Source organism: Staurois parvus, unplaced genomic scaffold, assembly GCF_062004578.1.
Source record: "Staurois parvus isolate SC_StPar_1 unplaced genomic scaffold, SC_StPar_1.0 ptg000460l, whole genome shotgun sequence".
Lineage (NCBI taxonomy): Eukaryota > Metazoa > Chordata > Amphibia > Anura > Ranidae > Staurois > Staurois parvus.
In genome coordinates, this window is record NW_028318256.1 from 312,059 (window position 1) to 333,577 (window position 21,519).

The 21,519-nt window shown below is 39.5% G+C and overlaps 1 protein-coding gene across 1 annotated transcript in view; it reads right to left on the minus strand.

Moving 5' to 3' along the window:
• SLC7A11 (solute carrier family 7 member 11) overlaps nt 1-14,079 on the minus strand; it is a gene marked incomplete at its 3' end in the record, with an annotated part of 300,868 nt that extends 286,789 nt beyond the window's left edge. The window contains exon 1 of the mRNA XM_089688911.1: nt 13,631-14,079. Within this exon, the coding sequence (XP_089545037.1) occupies nt 13,631-13,919 (289 nt within the window). The remainder of the gene's footprint in view (nt 1-13,630) is intronic.
• Nucleotides 14,080-21,519: the final 7,440 nt, after the last annotated feature.

Consider the following 21,519-nt stretch of genomic DNA (forward strand, 5'->3'; position numbering starts at 1 on the left):
CACTGTCATATCAAAGATCCTTCGTATATCCATAGGATTCACGTAATGCCTCCTACCTGAGTCTACTTGAGGGTAACAATGAATCAGACAGGAATAATCTTCAACCCAATTATTATTGTCTCCCTGAGACAATAGGAACAAATGTGAAAGTTAACCCAGTGCAAATATACTTGACAAGTTTGTATTAACAGTTGTTCTGCTGGATAGAGAATGCACAGCAGTCACCACCTAAAGTCACTTTATCTCCAGCTCTTAAAGCAACAATTCTAGAGAGAGATTTCAGATATTGATAGTAAACCTGCAACAAATCCTTTGAATCATGATACATTTTCCATTTGGAGATGAACATATTTTGCGTTGCATTACATTTTCTAGTACAGTACAGTAATTATTACAAAAAGTTGGAAAACCTTTAGTCATTACATGTAAAAACACATACTGAATATGGTATGTTGCTCAGGTTTGGACGTTTCATAGAATGCTACAGCAAGACTACATGATTAGGTCACTTGGGAGCAAATGATATCTTTTATTTCTTTCAAGACAAGTCCTTATGTTGGTTCATACTGTAATTGGGTTTATTCAGGAACCACGAAGTGCATCTAACAGCCAAACTGCTTTCATTACATCTGGGTACAAGATAGAGTGAGATGGTCTCATGTTCTAGGAACACAGCAAAGGCCTGGAGAAAAATTAAACCCATCTCCACTTTCTCTAAACCATGATAAAAAAAGTAAAACTGTTTTAGAAGATAATTACCAAATTGTTGAGAGAACTACTGCTAAGTGCTATAGTCCTGACACCCCCACCAGACCTCATAGCTTTACTATTACTGTTGCTTTCCTGCACTGTAGTTAAGCAATATAACCAGGACCTCCTTTAGCTTTGCAGCATCGTCTCCTGCTATAAAAATTTCACACACCAACCTAATCTGAGAATACTTTTGGAGTACAGAGTTGGTCAATGGTATATATTTTCCAATGGAAAATAAATAAATTTTAGTTCCTTGGTATCACATCTCTTGTGTCAATTATCCTCTCAAAGATATAACAATTGTATTGGTCACTGCCCCAAGGGTAATCTCAGCATTAGAGACAGAGAACAAAAAATGACAGGGGGTTTAACCCTTTCCCACACTGTCACAAAATCTATAATAGTATCTGTATCCATTTTAGAGTATCCTGTGAAGACTGAGATTGAGCTCTGCAGTCACATTTGCAACAGTTGTTTTCTTACTCCGGGTCACAATCCTGCGCAGTGTCCTTTTGTCTCTTTAGGTCAGTTGATCATGTTGACCACGCTTATGTTTATCAGATGATGTTTTCCCAGAAAACGTATATGCAGTCTTAACCTTTGATACTGTACCTCACAACAGGGCAAATACATTGACAACTTCAGTCACAGAGGCACCAACTAAGCGTGCACCATTTTGACCTCTTTGAAGCTCAGTAAGCTCTACTACTAGCAAACTAGCAGCTCACGCAGTGAATGATGAAAGTAAGGCTTTGCACCTGTTAGCTATGTGTCTCATCACACAGCAAAAGCAAAAGAATATTACATCGTTTTTGCTTTCACTCCTGCAAATCATGTAGTGTTTCCATTTTTTTTGTCTAACCCCTGTATGTTCTATCCAAAACTAAACACAACATTTGAAATCAGCACACTATAATATTGTACATATTGCAATTGAATACATATTTATATAGTTATCAACATATACTGCACTTTCTATTTATAACATACTGATTAGGGTACCTTTAAATATATCTTTTTTTTCTATAGATACTGTTCTCTTTATATCATCATTGTGATGAGTAGGGAGCCATCTACTGGGCCTTCACTGCAACATCAACTGTGTTTATTATTCCCTTCAACAAGAAAAGGAAGTGTTTCACATTTATTAAGAATAAAGATTTACCATAAACCACTGCAGCCTTTTTAGCTTCTAGAAGAAAACCAGTGACGGTCTCCTCCATTCTCCCTTTGATACACATATGCATGTAAGTTATTTCATTGTGTTTGTTAAAGTGACATACAGTACATAGCTAGATTGCATTTCAATGTATTCATTGTGATTTGTAGGTAGCTGTTTATAAGAAATGTGTTCATTGTATGTATTTTGTGAGACATATATCTACAAACATTATAATGTCAGTTTATGTGATTGTATTGCGGTTTTACAGAACTATTCACAGGTGTAAATTCAGTTTTGGAATGAAACACAAAGCTGCTTCTGTCAGATTTGTAAACTAGCTGTCAGCTAATTGTTAATAGACAGCACAGATACAGTCCCCCAACGCAGCCCACTTCCATAACTTTTAAACATACATTTAACAACTCTGGATTTCTTATTGTGCCTACACAAGTCCCCATTCTCTTAAATTCATATTTACATGCAGCTCTGTCATGGAAAGCATACACATTAATTTATCGCCTATTCTTTTTTTCTTCGTCTTTTTGGATGAAGAATTAATAGTTAAAACACATCAGCAGTAGTGTACCTAGCACATCTGGAACCCTGGGCTGATTATTTTTTTACACTCCCCCAACCTCAAAACAATTGGCTGAAAAAATAAAGCATCATGAAGAGCATTCCATGCCGAACTGTGGGTGTGGTCAAATAATGCTGTGGGAGGGACACTATTTGATCAAATAAAACCTCCCTGACATACGTATGCCCCAGTAATTTTACCCACAAAATATGCTTTAATGATGAGACCACATGCAAGAATGTAACATAGGTACAAAGCTCAGCACACTCGTTTTGATAAGCTAAAACTATTTCATTACATATTGTTTTCTACACACAGCTGACCTTACAGAGACACTTCAGGAGTAATATACTTAGAGTGCAGTGGTCAGGAGTATGAAATGTAAAACAAAGAGAGGGGAATTTATCAAACATAATATGGAGCAGCTGTGCACGGCAACCTATCAGTTTCTATCTTCAGCCTATTCTGTTACGCTTTAAAAATGAAAGCTAGAGGCTGACTGGTTGCCTTCCACAGTTGCTCCAGATAGGATAAACTTCACTAAGTGTCTATAGTACAGGAGTCAGGAATTCATAATGTACAGACCACTTTACAGATTGCAAACAAAATTAAAGGGGTTGTAAAGGCAGAAGGATTTTTGCCTTACTGCATACTATGCAGTAAGTTAAAAAACCTTCTACATGCAGCTTATCTCACAGTCCCCCTAAATACACACCTAAGCCCATTCTCTTTCTACTCTCTCAGTCCTCATTGGCTCAGATGCAGCAGGAGCCATTGGCTTCCTCTGCTGTTAATCAGAACTAGCGACAAGAAGCGAGGGGCAGGGCCGAGTCCCATTCTGTATGTCTTATGGACACACAGAGAAGGGCTTGGGAGCAAGCACGCATGATTGCCCCCAGAGCAAATGGCTTACTGTGGTGGAAATCAGCAGAGGGATGAGCCAGGAGTTCCGGTGGGGGGGATTGTAACTCTCTCTTTTCTTTATTGTTTAATGTTCAAATGCGCTCTGACTTTTGAAAAATAATAACAACTAATTTAAAAAAAAGAGGTCCTGTTTAAGTCCTGGGAAGGAAGCCAGAGCCATGGTCTGTAAATATTACCTGGCCTTCACAGAAGGTAAGAAAGTGGCCTTGATAAGTGCAAGTGAGACTAATGTTCACAATATTGTGAAAGATGCTAATAACTGCTCAAACTCCACGTGCAATAGATGGCAATCTAAATGAAGATATCTTGCCCAGAATGAAAATAACCATCCACCTTAACAATAAATATACAAAGATAAAAAAAACGAAAAAATGAATGAATACAAACACAGTCCTCTTGTAATCAAAAAGTCCATTACTGTATGTTCAGAAATAGAGTAGGTGATCAGACGAAATCCACATAAACGTCCACCTTTGTGCACCACCACCCTTAGGAAGTGGCCATTCACCTTCAGTACCGACCCATATTCTCATATAGGTCTCACTGACATACGTTAGGGGCTCCCCAAAATGGCTCCTGTTCTTTCTCCTCTCTCAGGTTTCTCCAACTGCCTCTGTACTCTCCTTATAGGCCAGATATGCATTCACTAGGTTCACAGGAAATCCTGATTGTTTTATTTGTTACATTTAGTTTTTACTTTATTGTTGCGTGTGGCAGCACAGGAGTATTTTTTGCACTTCATCTCTAACTGTTGTCACCTGAACATGTTTCACAATTGGAATATTTTATTTATATTTCTGTTTGAATGATAATGGTCACCTGGACAAACAAAAAAAGTTAAAGTGATTGTAAATCCATGGATTGTATTTTTTTAAAGAACAAGCATGTCATACTTGCCTGCTCTGTGCAATGATTTTGCAAAGAACAGCCCTGATCCTTCTCTTCTTGAGTACCCACTATAGCTAGCTGCTTGCTATGGGCGTACTCATGCAGGCTTACTCTCAAGCTGGCTTTATGTGTCGATGGACACACAGAGCATGGCTCAGCCCCACCCTGTTCCCTACTCATTCACTGTGATTGGCAGAAGCAGGTGCCAATGGCTGCTGTCCCTGAGCCTATGAGGAGGGAGAGAGTCCAGAGTGTTGCTGGTCTCGTGCATAGTGCTGGAACGAGATTGGGATCAAAAAGGTATAAGGTGGGTTGAGGGGGGAGCTGCATTCAGAAGGTTTTTTGCCTTAATACAGAGAATGCATTACGGTAAAAAACTTGTGCCTTTAGAACCACTTTAATCTCTTGAATGAAGACACAGATAACAATAAGAACGTGAGAGAGGATCTAGCTTCTCAGCACTGTATCTAAAACTAAAACAAAAAATCTGACTTTAGATACACTTTAAAAGGAAGCATATGATGCTGATATGCCGTAGTCAATCATATATAATCAGCCAATAGATTGTGGTTTGACAATTTATCAAAGAGGTGAAAAATTGTTAAATGTTAACAACCATGATTGACAATAATTTAATGACTATATTGCTATTTTACCAAAATGCAAATTATAATTTTTGGCAGTAAATTTCATTGATCTTTTGCTTAATATATTGATTGCACAAAAGCTCATTCTAGTACATTTAAGCATACATTTTTATTTTGATAGTTTTAAGATATATTTAAGAGAAATCTGTTAAAAATCTTAAGAAAAGGCCGGACAATAAAAGTACAGCAAAACTAGCGGATTTTTTTGGGCTCAGTAAGAGACCACACAGTAATATACATACAACCATTTATTAGCATAAAAGAGTCATATACCATGTATGAGACTGACGATACATACATAACCCCCAAAAAGGGAAAAAGGGGAAAGGGACAAGGTAATTACAAAATAACTCCCTTGCATACATCATAGTCACCTAAAACATAGGTATCAGATACAGAGTAAAATATCAAAAAACAGTCAATGCATTTCACTTGTACATTGGGCTTCTTCAGGACCATAGCTTGAATGTAAGGGAGAATAGTGCTACTGCATAAAAAACATGAAAATTAGGTCTACAAACAAGTATATTGAAATACATACAATGAACAAAAATTACTTATTGGGCTTATATGAAAGCACAGCGGACCTACAGCAAAGTAGTCTGGGGAGCTGGCATAGGAGACCAGGATACAGGAGAGCCAAAAAATATTCAAGGGCCAGATATATTGTAAATAGATCCTATAGAGGAAAATATATGACAACACCAGCAAGTAGTATATACCAAAGTACATCAGTCAGGCATCTACATAGATTGTATGGGCCAGTACTCACAATAGTCATACACCATGTCCACTTCCAAGAGAGACACCAAACCCTACATATATGGAGGTTAGGAAGGTCACAAGTAGGGGCTTGTGAAGATGTTAGTAGGCCTACAAAATAATTGTCACCGTCCCAAAGAGGGGACAGCTGGCGGACATATATGCCCTCTCCCAGACAACCACCGCAGTCACCACTGCTTAACAGGACCAAAAGTCCAGAAATTGCACATCATAATAATATATTATAACCATGAGTATCAACACATGATGCAATATTGAAACATAACTGAATTTGAATAGTTATAAGTAACCACAGCTTGATGATTGGACCCATCGCATGGCATATCACAGAGAAGACTGTGATGACACATCAGAATATTAGAGTTAGTTTGAAGGGGTGGGAACGTATCAGACGTTTTACTTAATTTTAGGAAGGTGGACATATGTAGCCTCCGTGGGTGAGCAATCGGACATAGATATATGTTCTAAGGCCACATCTGGGCCTTCATTTTCTTCCAGAAGATCCAGAAGATCCTTCAAAACACGGAACTCTCTCACCTTAAAATCTCTCCATTGATCTTTAAGGGCTTTATCACTTTTCTTTTTTTTTCTGTTCCTCATCAAAGAGATATTTATAGGTAAGCTTACATGCAAAAAGATGGATATCCTTAGTAAACTCAAAATGATCTAATTGTTGGACTGGACGGAAAGTTAGACCTAGACTAAGTACCTCATGTTCAAATGCAGTGAGACTATGTGAAGAAAGATTGATAACATTCAAACCTGACAAATGGGTCCATAGTGCCTGTGAGTAGACGTGGTATGTGTGTTTTTTATATTTGTGACTGCAATCCAAAAAAATAACCAGAACCATCTGTGTTGAGATCAACGTTGGAAGAAGATTGTGTGTGTTCAAATTGAACATACAATTGTGAAGCAGGAAAAGGTGTGTCAGGAGTACTATCTCCTGAATTTGATTTCGTAATATGGGAAGCAGATGCTCCCATATGTGAAGAATTGGGCTATCAATGATGTGTATTAGAATTGTTAGGCTGAACCCCTTGTTCGAACAATCTTTTGGCATTGGAAGAGTCTGATTCTATTCCGTCCTGCTCTTGAATACGAAAGTTCTTACTAAACTGTGTTCTTCTCTGAATCCACGGATGCCTCTGTCCACCTTCAGGCCACTTATATGCATAATTACTGGAGAAAGCCATTTTATCTCTAACAAATTTTTGTTCTTAAGTCGTTCAAGATATTCCTGTAATTCCCTATTTTTTGTGACAAAATCAGGATGCAAACAAAGAGTATGATGTTGAGTATACATTGATTTGACCTCCTCATCTATCTCATTAATTTCCCTATTATATTGTGCAAGAAGTAATTGCATCATATTTCTAGAACAGCTCTGTAGGGTACTCTCCCAAGCTGCTTTGAAATCCATAGTTATATTCCTTACATTTGGAAATAATTCAACGTGTAAACCTCTAGGGTTGATATTTTCTTCAATATAACGCTAAAAAAATTTGATATGCCAATGCAGATTAGATTCCTATTCAAGGCTTCTCCTAAGTTTTTGCATAAAAATTTCCAAATCAACTACCACATTTCTATGAATGTGCAACATAAATCCATCCCAAGCTGTGCCTAAGTATTCCGCCATCTTGGAAAGATAAAAGAAAAAAGGAAGAAAAAATATACGAGTTAAATAACAAATAATTTCAAAAGAAAAAAAAGAGGGGGGGGGGGGGGTCTGTTAAAAATCTTTCAACCATGCATGTTGACAGTGAAACTTGGAACATTGGATCTAAATCGGTTCAAATGGTGTGGCTATTCAAGCTAGGATCAATCTAGGAAAAATTGTTGCCTATATGGACTGAATCACATTTCAGTCTATCTCCCATGATTCTTCTGCACTCTAATGCTAATGGGGAAGTCACACAGCCATTTATAGAGTTTTGATTTTTAAAGTGATAATTGCTACATATATTTTAGAATGTGTTAAATGTTAACACATTAGATCATCTGTAATACTGTAAAATGTGCATGTCATTTGTTGACTTATTACTTGTTGAAAAAGATGCTGAAAGGAATATCTAAATATAGTACTCTATCTATTGAATTATCAGCTAAAACATATTGATAGGTTTGAACCTCACCCTCTTGATTTTTTTCCTTAAATCCATACCAGACCCAAACAACCTTTTTTTTAAGGTCCTGCTTAAAATTCATACCAGACTTGAAAGGTCTGGTATGAATTATATAGGGGAACACTGCACTTTTCTTTTTAACTCTCCCTGGCCATTTTCATTACATGGCCATTTATTCTTGGCCAGTAAATACAATGGTTAGGTGATGTCTCTGGTTGCTAAGTTGCTGGCACTGACAGCTTTCTTAAGAACCTTGACAATGGAAGAATGAAGCTGTTGTACAGTATAAAGTAGTGGGAGAAAAAATGACTACTTGCTAATGACTAAATGTTTGGTTCCTCCTGAGCTGAGTTTGTCATTTGGATGGAATACTCAAACAAGCAAAGTTTTATCTGCACCTGTGTTCAGACTAAACCAAGAGTTTATCCTTTCTCATTTTAGAAAGCCCAGATGTAAGCTGCTAATCTATTGTTTAACCACATACTAGTTAAAGAACAGTGATATAACATTTATCCAACTTCAGTGGAAATGTAATGCTCACCCCCGAAAGGACCCACTGTTGTGCCCCAAGTTCTTTTCCCATACTAGTACAGCGGCAGTCAGGCACATAGTTATAGTCACTCTTCTGGCTCATTGAACAGTCTAGGGGTATATTTTTGATGCTTTATTGAAAGTTGAACTTGGATAGGGTCTAAGGAAGCTATGGCATACTCCAGTGTCACAATGTAGTGACACAAGAACACTTCACTTTATCAAAGCTTCTTAGTACCAACCCTCTAGCAACAACTAAGGGATTAAAAAACACTGAGATACCATAGGAAAGATCCCAATTCAAGCAAACTCTGGCACTGATGCACAAGCGATAGTAGCCGCATGCAGTCACTAGGATCCTGAACATAGGTTAATACGCACAATGTCCCTGGATACTTAGATCCATCCTTCCAATATCAGCCAGCCATTTCTCCTGGCCAGATCCTCAATGAAATCCCTTAATCAGTGCCAGCAAGATTCAGTGGAACAGTCCCCTCCAGCTTTTAGCATAGCTAGGACCTCAGTGAGCACATGTAGAAATACAGCTGGCCTGCCCAGAAGGGCAGTAGCCCTTCAGGCTGGAAACTTCTCCTCCTGGAAAGAACAGAGCTGCCCCAGATCCTGGACTATTTATGCACTCCCCCAGGGATTGCCTGAGACAACATAAATATTCAGGCCGTTGATTTGCCTCTTCCAAACCACTGCATTCTAGAATCCTCCAGAAAGCAGGGGGAAACAGTCAAACTAGAAGCCAGTGAAACCTACAACAGTCCAAAGGAATTTACCTAATCTTTCCACCAATCTATCTAAGGGGGTGCTACACAAAAAAAAACACTAATGCCTGGAGCCCATGAACTGGAGAATGGCATTTTTTATTTAAAGCTGTCCACTTGTTTTCTGTTTAATATTCAAGGAAACAAGCAAATATATCAAGTGTAAAGCAAAATTATAGAACTACAGAGCATGCTGAAACACTGCAGAGATCAATTTTGCATTACCTGCTGCTACTGCCAAGTAATGAACGGTGGAAAATCTATCAATTTTGGCATCTTTGATCTTGGCAAATATTTCTGAGATTTTAAAACAGAATATCAGTTTTATATAATTTGTATGCAGTCTGACCTGATCTGTGCGAGAACATTGTAGGAAATTATTCAACATGAAAACATCAAGACTGAATGAATTATTTCTTTGTAAGAATAGTTCATACACTGACAGCAAAGAGATATAATACGTTATAGGTCTAATCAGCAAATTGCAGAATTCTTTTGAATTTGAAGGAATCTCTTTAAAGTATAACCATGGTGTATTTTGCCTGAAGCATATCTTATATTAAATATATTAGCTCTGCGGTGAGTTGTATGTACTGTAGCGTTTACATTTAAATAGTTCAATTCTGTTCTCTATTCCGTTACATATATACATTTGCAGACTGTTTCTTTAGTGGGTTTTGCTATTTTGATACAAAAACTCAATCTCTCTCTTTGACCAATAGAGTCATAGGGCCCATTCACATTTGGGTGTTACAGTGCATTCATTATGATTGGGCTGCTGACAAACCACAACAGATAAAAAAAACATGCATGACCCTTCAACAATGCAGATCCCCACAATGTGCTGTATATGCATTGTGGTGTGTTGGACTGACTTCCCAATGAATGGGACCACAAAGCATTACACTTAGAGCATGTGCATTGCCATGAATTATGGTAACATGTATTTTATTTAAGTGTGAACAGGGTAGTATTTCATCACTGCATCTCATACATAGACAAAATGGTTTTAAAGTGGAATTTTAGGCCTAACCCTAACGACTTTAAAACTGCCCACTACCCCATCCTTACACCTATACTTATTAACCTGTGAAGGAAATATCTGTATACTTACCTATACTCAGCTGGCTCTGGACTGGTCACGTAATCCAGCCAGTGAGGCTGCAGGATGAAGATGGAGCGCCAATAATGGAGAAACCAATGAAGCCCATGGGTGACATCAACACTTCAGGCTTTAGTAACCATTGCCGGAGTGCTCACTCCTCTCCCTGACAGACACAGGGAAGATCTCATGACGGGACCATAGCAAGCTAAAAATAGGGAAGTATACAGATCTTCCTTAGGCCAGGTTCACACCCATGCAGATGGTGTTTGAGCCATTTTGTATTGCATTTTGCATCTGCATTTTTTTTACTCGTTTTTGCTGCGTTTTTGATGCATTTTGTGTTTTTAAATTTTTTTTCTTGTTGCTAGGCAGTTTTAAAATCAAAACGCATCAAAAATAAACAAATGCAGCAAAATAGCAGCAAAAATGCACTACATGTTTTTCTGCAGCGTTTCCATTGAAGTCTATAGAACCAAAAACGCAACTTTGTGTGGTCAAAAAAGTCCCTGACCCTTTCCAAAAAATGCATGGGGTGAAAACGCGGAGGTGTGAACATGTCCCATAGGATATCATGTTAAATGGACTGTACTGCAAAACGCAAAATGCTGTGGCAAAACGCTTAGGTGTGAACCTAGAGTTACACAAGCTAATAAGCATAGGTGTTGGGGGGGGGGAGAGTTTTAAGAGTAGAAAGGGTTAAGCCTGTATTTCTACTATAAATATCTAACAAGCATTAAAAGGTAAAAAAAAACTATTCTTCGGTCTGAATATCTGTAAAGCCAACAATTGTAATATACTACCTATTTATATGCATATTCCATCGGATAATGTACAAGATGTACATTGTTTGCATTTCCATTTATGTAACTCCATTGTGATGACCTATGTTCTAGTATTTTATTGGTTGAACCTGTAACTCACATTACTTCAAAAAAACATGTTTAATGTAAAAGTGCAGCACTAAAGAAATATACATTAATTTAAGCAAAAACATGAAAATAATTGTAATCAATCAATCTGTGATCAATTCAAATAGCAAATAGTGTATAAAGGTGTACAATCAGCCATACACTTTGCAGTTTGTAAAATTAATATGAACTGTGATAAATTTCATAAAAATCCACAAGAAAGTGTACAGCCATATAATATATGATAAATCGTAAAGTGCAAAAAGTGCAAAAAAATGAATGTGAAAAAAAGTGCAGGAAAATGAGTATACATTACATGATTAGTGGGCAATCTCAATTGGTACAGTTGAAAACAGATCACATTGTGCCCTTAAAGAATCTGTAAATAAGATTGCAAAGTGTATGGCCATTTGTATACCTTTTATACTATTTGTTATTTGAATTGATCTCAGATTTCTCTGTTTATTTTGATAGAAAATGTGATTATTTTCTAGTTTTATTTAAATAATGTATATTTGCTTAGCACTGCACTTTATATATTTATCATTAACAAACATTGTTTGGTTGGCCTGCATATGAACTGATTTACTAAAGGAGTAGAGGATGTTCCTTTTGCAAAGTAATTGACAAATAATAAGGATGACCTATATTCACTCTGAATACCCAATCATGTGCAAGGGGAATAAATGGACATTTGCTAACACATAAAAGTGAACACAGCTTCATTGTCTTTACTAAACTCAATCAACAGTCATTTTGCTAAGTGAACAATGGGGCAGACAGCATCTGGAGCAGCTGGGCATGCTATCCAATCAGATTCTATATTTGGTTTATCTGTTAGGCTATGAAAAAAAAAGCTAGAAGCTGATTGGTTGCCATACACAACTGCTCCAGATTCTGCTGCTTCAGACTTAGTAAAATCTCCTAATTTGTTTCCTTCTTCTAAACCAAGTCCAGGCAAAACTGCCTGGTGAGATATATTGTATATATATATATATATATATATATATATATATATATACACCTTCTTTTCAGCGGGAACACTGGGGAACGCAGTTCCAGCACCTCCTGTGATGAATGTATGTAATGGCAAGGTGTGCCCTGGAGAATCTATTGTTGCTGGCTACTAGGGGATCTATTTTTGTGTGGCAGTCTATTGTTGCTGGGGAGATCTATTGTTGCTGGTGGGTGATCTATTGTTGATGAGGGTCACTTGTTGCTGGAAGGGATTTAATGTTAAGGGAGGGGTCTATTGTCTATTCTTGCTGGCTACTGGAGACTATATTGATGTTGGCTGCTAGGAGATCTGTTGTAGCTGCTGGGGGTCTATTTTTACATAGTTACATAGTTAGTCTGGCTGAAAAAAGACAAAAGTCCATCAAGTTCAACCATAAAAAAAGATAATCCTATATCCACAGTTAATCAGTGGGTTGTTGCTAAAGTGGTATTTTGTTTTGGGGACCCATTGTTGCTGGAGAAATCTATTGTTGCTGGGGGGGTCTATTGCTGCTGGATGCAGGGGATCTATTTTTCTGCTTTTCTTGTTATCACGAACAAATTCCATACAAATTATTTAGCACCAAAAAATGACACTTGGCTCTGTACTCTCTAAAAGGAGAGGTACTGGGAGGTGGGTTGGGTTAAACCAAGTGACGGTGTTCAGAGGTGGGTAGAGGGCAGAGACAAGAAGTGCCTCAGAAGGGGGGAGTTCCTGCACCTGTTTTTTTTAGAAAAAAAGCCCTATATATATATATATATTTTTTTTTTATATATATATATATATATATATATCAGGGACGGACTGGCCATTTGGAAACTCGGACACTGCCCGAGGGCTCGGGGTCAGTAGGGGGCCCCATGAGATGCCCCTGGTACCTTTTTCATAGGCTTTTTTGAGTTTGGGCAAGGACACAGGGGCCCCATGATCCCCTATTGCTCAGGGGGCCCCATGAGTTGTCAGTCCGCCCCTGATATATATATATATATATATATATATATATATATATATATATATATATATATATATTATTTTGTTCAAGCTAAGAGAAGTTGGCAAGGAGCAAGTTAGGGTAGTAAAAGTTAAACTCAACACTGACAGACACACCCTCTATATGTCATGCCGAGAACAGCTGAATCTATAAGGAAAGGACAAACAAAACAATATAAAACTCATAGTGTGCTATATTGATTAACATCCAGCATTAAAAATGAAAAGCAATTGCAAACAAGTTGTTGAATAATAATGTAAAGCAAACTAATAATATAAATAAGACAATAGAGCAAGCAAATATTAGTTGAAAGTCACAAAGAAACTGTTGCTGCACGTCCTGAAAGTTTTACATGTTGAAAACCTTTGCATCCTACAGATATAAAACTTGTTAAGATTAATGGTCAGATGTCATCTGTGCAATTGCACGTGTGCAGTGTAAATATTCCTGGCTGATACTCACCAAAGAGAGACAAGATACCACACGCTGTCCATACAATTAAAGACATTCCTACGCTGCCGGTATTCTGTAGTATTCCTTTGGGAGATATAAAAATCCCTGCTCCAATTATAGTTCCAATTATGAATGATATCCCTCTTAACAAAGTTACTTTCTTTTTCAGCACCACTTTCTCACTCTTGCCAGTCTGTTTGTCGTTAATTGAGGAAAATGTGTCTTGTGATTCCTTTGTAGGACATCTGCCTTTGGAAGTCATCATAATAACTTCAGTAGAAGTAGATCTCTTATACATAATGAATAAAAAGAACAATGGAATCTCAATGAAAAAACTCAAAGTGCTGTGCAGGTAGTACCCAGTGCTGGCTGCTTCTGGTGGCAAACTTTTTCACAACTAAGTCTACAAGCCGTTGCTCCTTTTTTTTTGTGAGCACCTGCTTATTCACCTGCCTTAGCTGTCCTATCACTGGAGACCAAGTCAGCTTCTGCATGGGATTGATGCACTAGATTGCTGTGCTCTAGATTACTAGTGCTGAGTGATGATGCAAATTCTCCAGGTTTGCATCAGCCACAGAAATCCTGTGACGTTACTCAGCAATAATTCCTGTGAAGCAGGGTGTTGTACAAGTAAAACTTGATCTTCTTACACAAAATCTGGGGAAGTAACAGGAACTTTTGTCTTTTAAGCCGTTCATTGTGACTTGCAGAAAAGCCTTTTTAAAGCACAAAGACTATTCACACAGGCGAAAGATAGGAAAATGAAATGCTTTTTTGCTTTCTATTACCTACAGTCTGTCTAGTTAGCAATATCTGTGTTCACTGTGACTGTGCAAACACAGATGTAGAAGTAAAAAAAACATAATAAATACTCCAATTGCTATTCTATACACAAAGAAGTTTGTAAAAACAGCTGACTGTTTATACAATCAGACATTTTACATTATTTCAGTTCTGGTATTTACAGCATTGTTTTCATTTCTTTTAATCATTTTTAATAAGCCAAAACTGTTTGCTCTGGAATGCTGCACTTTGTGCATTTGTGCGTCGGATACGATTTTTGTCTAAGGCTAGTCAAAAAGTGAAATACGAAAAAACAATGATAAGAGCCAACTATTTATGGTGCTTCTAAGCTGGCTGCTGATTACAATCTGATTCTATAATCAAGAGTATTTAGGTTGAGTGGTGAAAAAAAGCATACATCTGATTAAAATGTAAGGAAAACTGAATAAAAGCAGAAATATGTGGCAGGTTTACAGCCTGCCTAGATCTAAAAATCAGAGACATAAAAATAGAAAAAAAAAATTAATAGCTATTCCATACGCAAAGAGGTTGGCAGATACAGTTGACCAAAATTAAAGTTTATATGATTTTGTACTGTATATTCCTTCAAACATATTACATTCTTAAGTCTTGATATTTACAGTATCTTTCTTTTACTTTATTTTAGACACGTTTTAACTTAATAAATATTGATATGCACTTCTGTACTTTGTGAATTACATTTTGCCATTCTGGATAAGTTCATAGTTTGTTTGGTTTCACTAGTGTAAAAGCTAACGCCATTTTAAGAAGCCGACAGACAATTATTTATTGTGTCTGTACAAAAGGGCAGGCCATGGGTTACTCTAAAATCCTGCATACTATATATAGGTAGAGTGGTAGAAAATTTTATAACGGTGTAGCTGTATTTACTATGCCCTGCTTTATTTTCGATTTTATGTTTTGTGTGATGTTTTGCAAGATCTTTTTCAGCAAGCTTGGTTCAGGGGGTCACATTTGGTACTATCACATTGAGATCTTCCAGAGTTGAGTTTGCTCCAGGCTTCTTTGACAGGAATGTGATACAGGGTGTACTGCCTGCTTTACTAGATGATCTGGTTCCCTGTTGGGTTTGTCATCTGGTGGTCGGCCAGTCTAAAAAATCATAGTCTTGATCTTGCTGTCCTTACCTGAGGGGTTTTTCTTTTAGTGTGAATGCTACATTCCTGTTATAAGGCCTCAGGGCTGTAGTCCGGTTGTAGCGCACTCAACTTTCTCATAGAATATTTGCCTGGAGGCTTTGTTCACAAAGCAATTGTCTAATGCTGCAATCAGATAACTGAAACAGAGTAGCAAGAGTTAAGTGCTCTATGATATGAACTCAGTCAGGGACACTGTAGGAGCCCTGACACAGATTTGGGTATTTTACCTCATATCATATGCTCTTCTTCAACAAAAATCTGCATTAAACATTTAGTAACATTGAAGACTGGACCTGCATTTTTATTAGCTTTGGGTAGTGTAAGTTTAAGTGTCAGTTAATCTTACCAGGTGACGTAGCTGATTATCACCAATGTTGCTAAGCATGGGATCACCTTAGAATGGTTCTAAAGGCTTGTTTTTTTTTCTTTAAAATAATAAACACATCATACTTACCTGATCTGTGGTTTTGCACAGAGAAGCCCTGATCCTTCTCTTCTCAGGTCCCCTGCTGGAGATTCTGGCCCCTCCCCCCTGCTGAGTGTCCCCAGAGAAAGCTGCTTGCTATGGGGACATTTGCGTGGATTCAATCCCAAGCTGGATCTTTATGTCCATGAGACATATGCTTGCTCTTGAGCTGCCTCTGTGTGTCACAAACAGATCATGCTTCAGTCCCGCCTCCCCCCCACACCCTCCTCACTGGATGCGCATTGCTGGATCGAGATGTAGCTCAGGTAAGTATTAGGGAGACTGTGGGGGGAGCTACACATTGAAGATTTTTTACCTTCATGCCTAAAATGCATGAAAGCGATTCTAAAGGTTCATGCTTTTTTTTAAAATAACAAACATGTCTATACTTACCTACTGTGTGCAGTAGTTTTGCACAGAGCAGCCTGGATTCTTCTCTTCTCAGGTCCCCTGCAGACTCTCCTGGCTTTCTGTCAAGTGTCCCCCACAGCAAGCAGCTTGTTATGGGGGCACCTGCTGCTCTTTGTGTTCATTCACACACAGAGCCTCGGCTTGGCCCTGCCCCCTCTCTCTCCTCATTGGCTGACTGGCTGTGATTGACAGCAGCAGGAGCCATTGGCTTACTGTCTCAGCCAATGAGGAGGCAGAGACCCGAAACAGCAGAGGTTGTCATTCACATTGCTGGATCGCAATGAGGCTCAGGTAAGTATTGAGGGGGCTGAGGGGAATGCTGCACACAGAAGGTTTTTTACCTTCATGTATAGAATGCATGAACGTAAAAAACCTTCAGCCTTTAAAACCACTTGAAGGTAAAAAACCTTCAGCCTTTAGAACCGCTTTAATATTACTGGTGTTACAAAATAGCATGCTCATCTAAAATGCAATGGAAAACCCACAATCAGGGGAAAACCTCCAGATTGTCTAGACATAAGGAGTAATGGAATAAGGACATCACTGAGTCAACTAAACAAGACAGAACAGAATTATTTAATGACTAATTTTGCACTGTAATATCTGCGAGAGACACTTCCATAGACTACGTTTCATGCCTGGAGCGATTATGGCTTAAAACCAAATCCCACCAAGCGTTCACCCGTTATAAATCTGCCTTCTTAACATACACTACCTCCCTTCATGCTGCCAAACAAGCCTACTTTGTCACCCTCATTAATACCTTCTCTTCGAGTCCTCGTCAGCTCTTCTCTACCTTTAACACTCTACTTTCTCCGCCCCCACCGCCACCCAGCGCCTCACTCACTGCCCACGAGATTGCACACCACTTCCAAAACAAGATTGACTCAATTCGTAGGGACATCGCCACTACACAGACACCCACCCCGCATTCCTCATACCATACCTCCCTCAACACTTTCCTCCTTTGACCTCGCTACCACCGAAGAGGTCCTTAAGGTCTTCTCAGAAGCCCGCCTCACCACCTGCCCCCTGGACCCTGTCCTCTCACAACTCCTCCGGTCACCCTTCTCTTCCATCCTACACTCCCTCACTCACATCTTCAATCTTTCCCTCTCTACAGGTGCCTTGCCCTCCCCTCTAAAGAACACGCACATCACTCCCATACTTAAAAAGCCTTTCCTTGACCCCACCAACTTGAACAACCTTAGACCCATCTCCCTGCTGCCATTTACTTCTAAACTCCTAGAACGCTTAGTCTACAATTGTCTGAGCTCCCACCTCACTGACAACAACCTTCTCGGCTCTTTACAGTCTGGCTTTCGCCCTCTACACTCCACCAAAACTGCCCTACTAAAACTCTCTAATGACCTACTAACTGCAAAAACCAACGGCCACTATTCAATACTCCTACTACTCGACCTCTCTGGGGCTTTTGACACGGTTGAGCATCCCCTCCTCCTCAAAAAACTACACTCTTTGGCCTCAGCGACTCTACTCTCTCCTGGTTCTCCTCCTATCTATCGCAGCACTCCTTCAGTGTTACCTATAACGCTGCCACCTCCTCTTCACTCCCTCTCTCTGTAGGGGTCCCTCAAGGTTCTGTCCTTGGACCCCTTCTCTTCTCCATCTACACCTCCTCCCTTGGACACTTGATAAACTCCCACGGCTTCAATTACCATCTCTATGCTGATGACACGCAAATCTATCTGTCTACCCCTCACCTCACCCCTTCAGTTTCCACCCGCATCGCTAGCCTACTAAGCGACATATCGGCTGGGATGTTACTCCACTTCCTCAAACTCAACCTTTCCAAAACTGAGCTCCTAGTATTCCCCCCTGCCCGCGCCACCCCCACTGACTTCACCATAAATATCGCTAACATCATCCTCAGTCCATCCCCTCATGCCAGGGTACTAGGTGAAATCCTAGACTCCCATCTGTCCTTCCAGCCCAAGATCCAATCACTGACAAAATCATATAGACTTCTCCTCCGCAACATCTCCAAGATATGACCGTTCCTAACTCCGGAAACCACTAAGCAACTTATTCACTCCCTTGTCATATCACGCCTCGACTACTGTAACTCCCTCCTCATTGGCCTACATGATATCCCCCTCCAGTCTATCATGAACGCTGCTGCTAGACTCATCCACCTCACTAACCATTCTGTATCCACCATCCATCTCTGCCAATCCCTCCACAGGCTCCCAGTTGCCCAACGGATAAAATTCAAAACACTAACATTGACATATAAAGCCATCCACAACACTGCCCCAATTTACATAACCGATCTTATCTCTAAATATCACCCAAACCGTACACTCCGCTCCTCGCAAGTCCTCTTACTCTCTAGCTCCCTTATCTCCTCCTCCCATGCTCATCTCCAAGACTTCTCCGGGGCATCACCCATCCTTTGGAACTCCCTACCCCAATCTATCAGACTATCACCTACTCTACTTGCCTTTAGGGGATCACTGAAAACCTATCTCTTCAGACCCCACTTCCAACCACTCCATCCCCCACAGTTACTACCTACTGTACCATTCACTCCTCCCTTCTAGATTGTAAGCTCCAAGGAGCAGGGCCCTCAAATCCCTCTTGTATTGAACTGTATTGTTACTGTGTTGTCTCTCACTATAATGTAAAGCGCTGAGCAAACCGTTGGCGCTATATAAATCCTGTATAATAATAATAATGCCTGTCCATCTGTGTCATGAACCTGTATGAGAAGCCTGAGATGACGATGGAGGCCTCTTGAACAATTTTCATTTGAGTACCCCTGGAAGTTAAAATAGGGTCTGCAAGGGCAATAGAAGGGTACAAGTGCCAGGGTACAAAAACTGAAGACTGAAACTTTGGAGTGTTGGTATCAGATGAGCAGCAGTACAGTCTGTAGTACATTAAGGATATACCAAGTTCAGTTGAGCCAGGACACAAACTTGATTTAGTAATAGTTGCCTAGGAAGACACCAAATCATAGGCAAAATCAAGCTCAAGAACAAGCAGAGGATGGCAATGTGCAGGCAGAGAGGAACCATTTCGATAGGGTGAATCTTGCCAGAAGTCCAGGCTAAGGTCAGTAACAGAAATGAGCAGCAATCATAGGCAGACCAAGACTTGTCAGTAACAAGGCAAAGTCTCAGGATTAGGAATCACAGGAATAAGGACTTATAGACCATTCAATGTTGAACCTATGCAGAAATCAGGTTTAAATAGCTCACTAGGCCCTAGTATCTGTGGTGGATGTGACTGTAGGCTTTCTATGTCTTTAAACAAGTGCACATTTATGTACACGCAAATGAGCCTGGTACGATATTCCTGATGGCTGGCACAATCTCCCTAACTGTGCTTTGGTTTTGAACAGTGATGTTTGTACATTGTGCGCTTTGAAGGCTTCAATAAACTTCATTTATCCTTCACGTCGTTGGAGTGCAGTTAGCCTATTTGCTTCTGTTTTCCGATTACCGCAATCACAGATCGGACCGGAACCTGGCAGTGTGTGGATGGTCTGTTTGTCTGTGTGCTCTCTTGGAGCTGTGCTTCTCTACAGTTGCAGGAAAAAGTATGTGAACCCCTTGGGTTTACGTGGAGTTTTGCATGAATTGGGCATAAAATGTGCTCTGAACGTCATCTAAGTCACAACAATAGAAGAACAACACAGTCTGCTGAACATAATACTACACAAACATTAGATGTTGCCATGGTTTAATTGCACATAACATGTAAACATTCACAGTGCAGGGAGGAAAAAGTATGTGAACCTTTGGACTTAATAACTGGTTGACCCTCCTTTGGCAGCAATAACCTCAACCAAACGTTTCCTGTAGTTGCAGATCAGACCTGCACAACGATCTGGAGTAATTTTGGACCACTCCTCTTCACAAAACTGTTTCAGTGTAGCAATATTCTTGGGATGTCTGGTGTGAATCGTTCTCTTAAGATCATGCCACAGCATTTCAATCGGGTTGAGGTCAGGACTCTGACTGGGCCACTCCAGAAGGCATATTCTGTGCTGTTGCAGCCATTGTTTTGTTGAATTACTTGTATGCTTTGGGTCATTGTCCTGTTGCATCACCCATCCTCTGCGGAGCTTCAGTTGGTGGACAGATGGTCGTACGTTTTCCTGCAAAATGTCTTGATAAACTCTGGAATTCATTTGCCCATGAATGACAACAATCTGTCCAGGCCCTGAGGCAGCAAAGCAGCCCCAAACCATGATGCTCCCTCTGCCATGTTTTACAGTGGGGATGAGGTTTTGATGTTGGTGTGCTGTGCCTTTTTTTCTCCACACATAGTGTTGTGTGTTCTTCCCAAACAACTCAATTTTGGTTTCATCTGTCCACAGTATATTTTGCCAGTAGTGCTGTGGAACATCCAGGTGCTCTTTTGCAAACTTCAAACGTGCTGCAATATTCTTTTTGGACAGCAATGGCTTCCTCCGTGGTGTCCTCCCATGTACTCCATTCTTGTTTAATGTTTTCCTTATTGTAGATGTGTCAACAAAAATGTTAGCATGTGCCAGAGATTTCTGTAGGTCTTTAGCTGACACTCTGGGATTCTTCTTTACCTCATGCAACATTCTGCGCTGTGCTCTTGCAGTCATTTTTACAGGGACAACCACGCCTAGGGAGAGTAGCAACAGTGCTAAACTTTCTCCATTTGTAGACAGTCTGTCTTACCGTGGACACATGAACATCAAGGCTTTTGGAGATACTTTTGTAACCCTTTCCAGCTTCATGCAAATCAACAATTCTTGATCGTAGGTCTTCTGAGAGCTCTTTTCTGCAAGGCATGGTTCACATCAGACAGTGCTTTTTGAAACCAGTAAACCCAAAACAGGTGTGTGTTTTTTAACCTCCTTGGCGGTATGATTCTTTCGGATTTTTTGTGCTGAAAGCGGTACCATTTTTTTGCATGGAAATATGTAGTTTTTTATTGTAGGCTGTAATTTTTAGGAATAACTCACTGAAATCTGTACGAACAAGAGTCTATTAAACATCCCGGGTAGGATAAAATTTGAAACACGAAATCATAAATTATAATTTAATAAATAA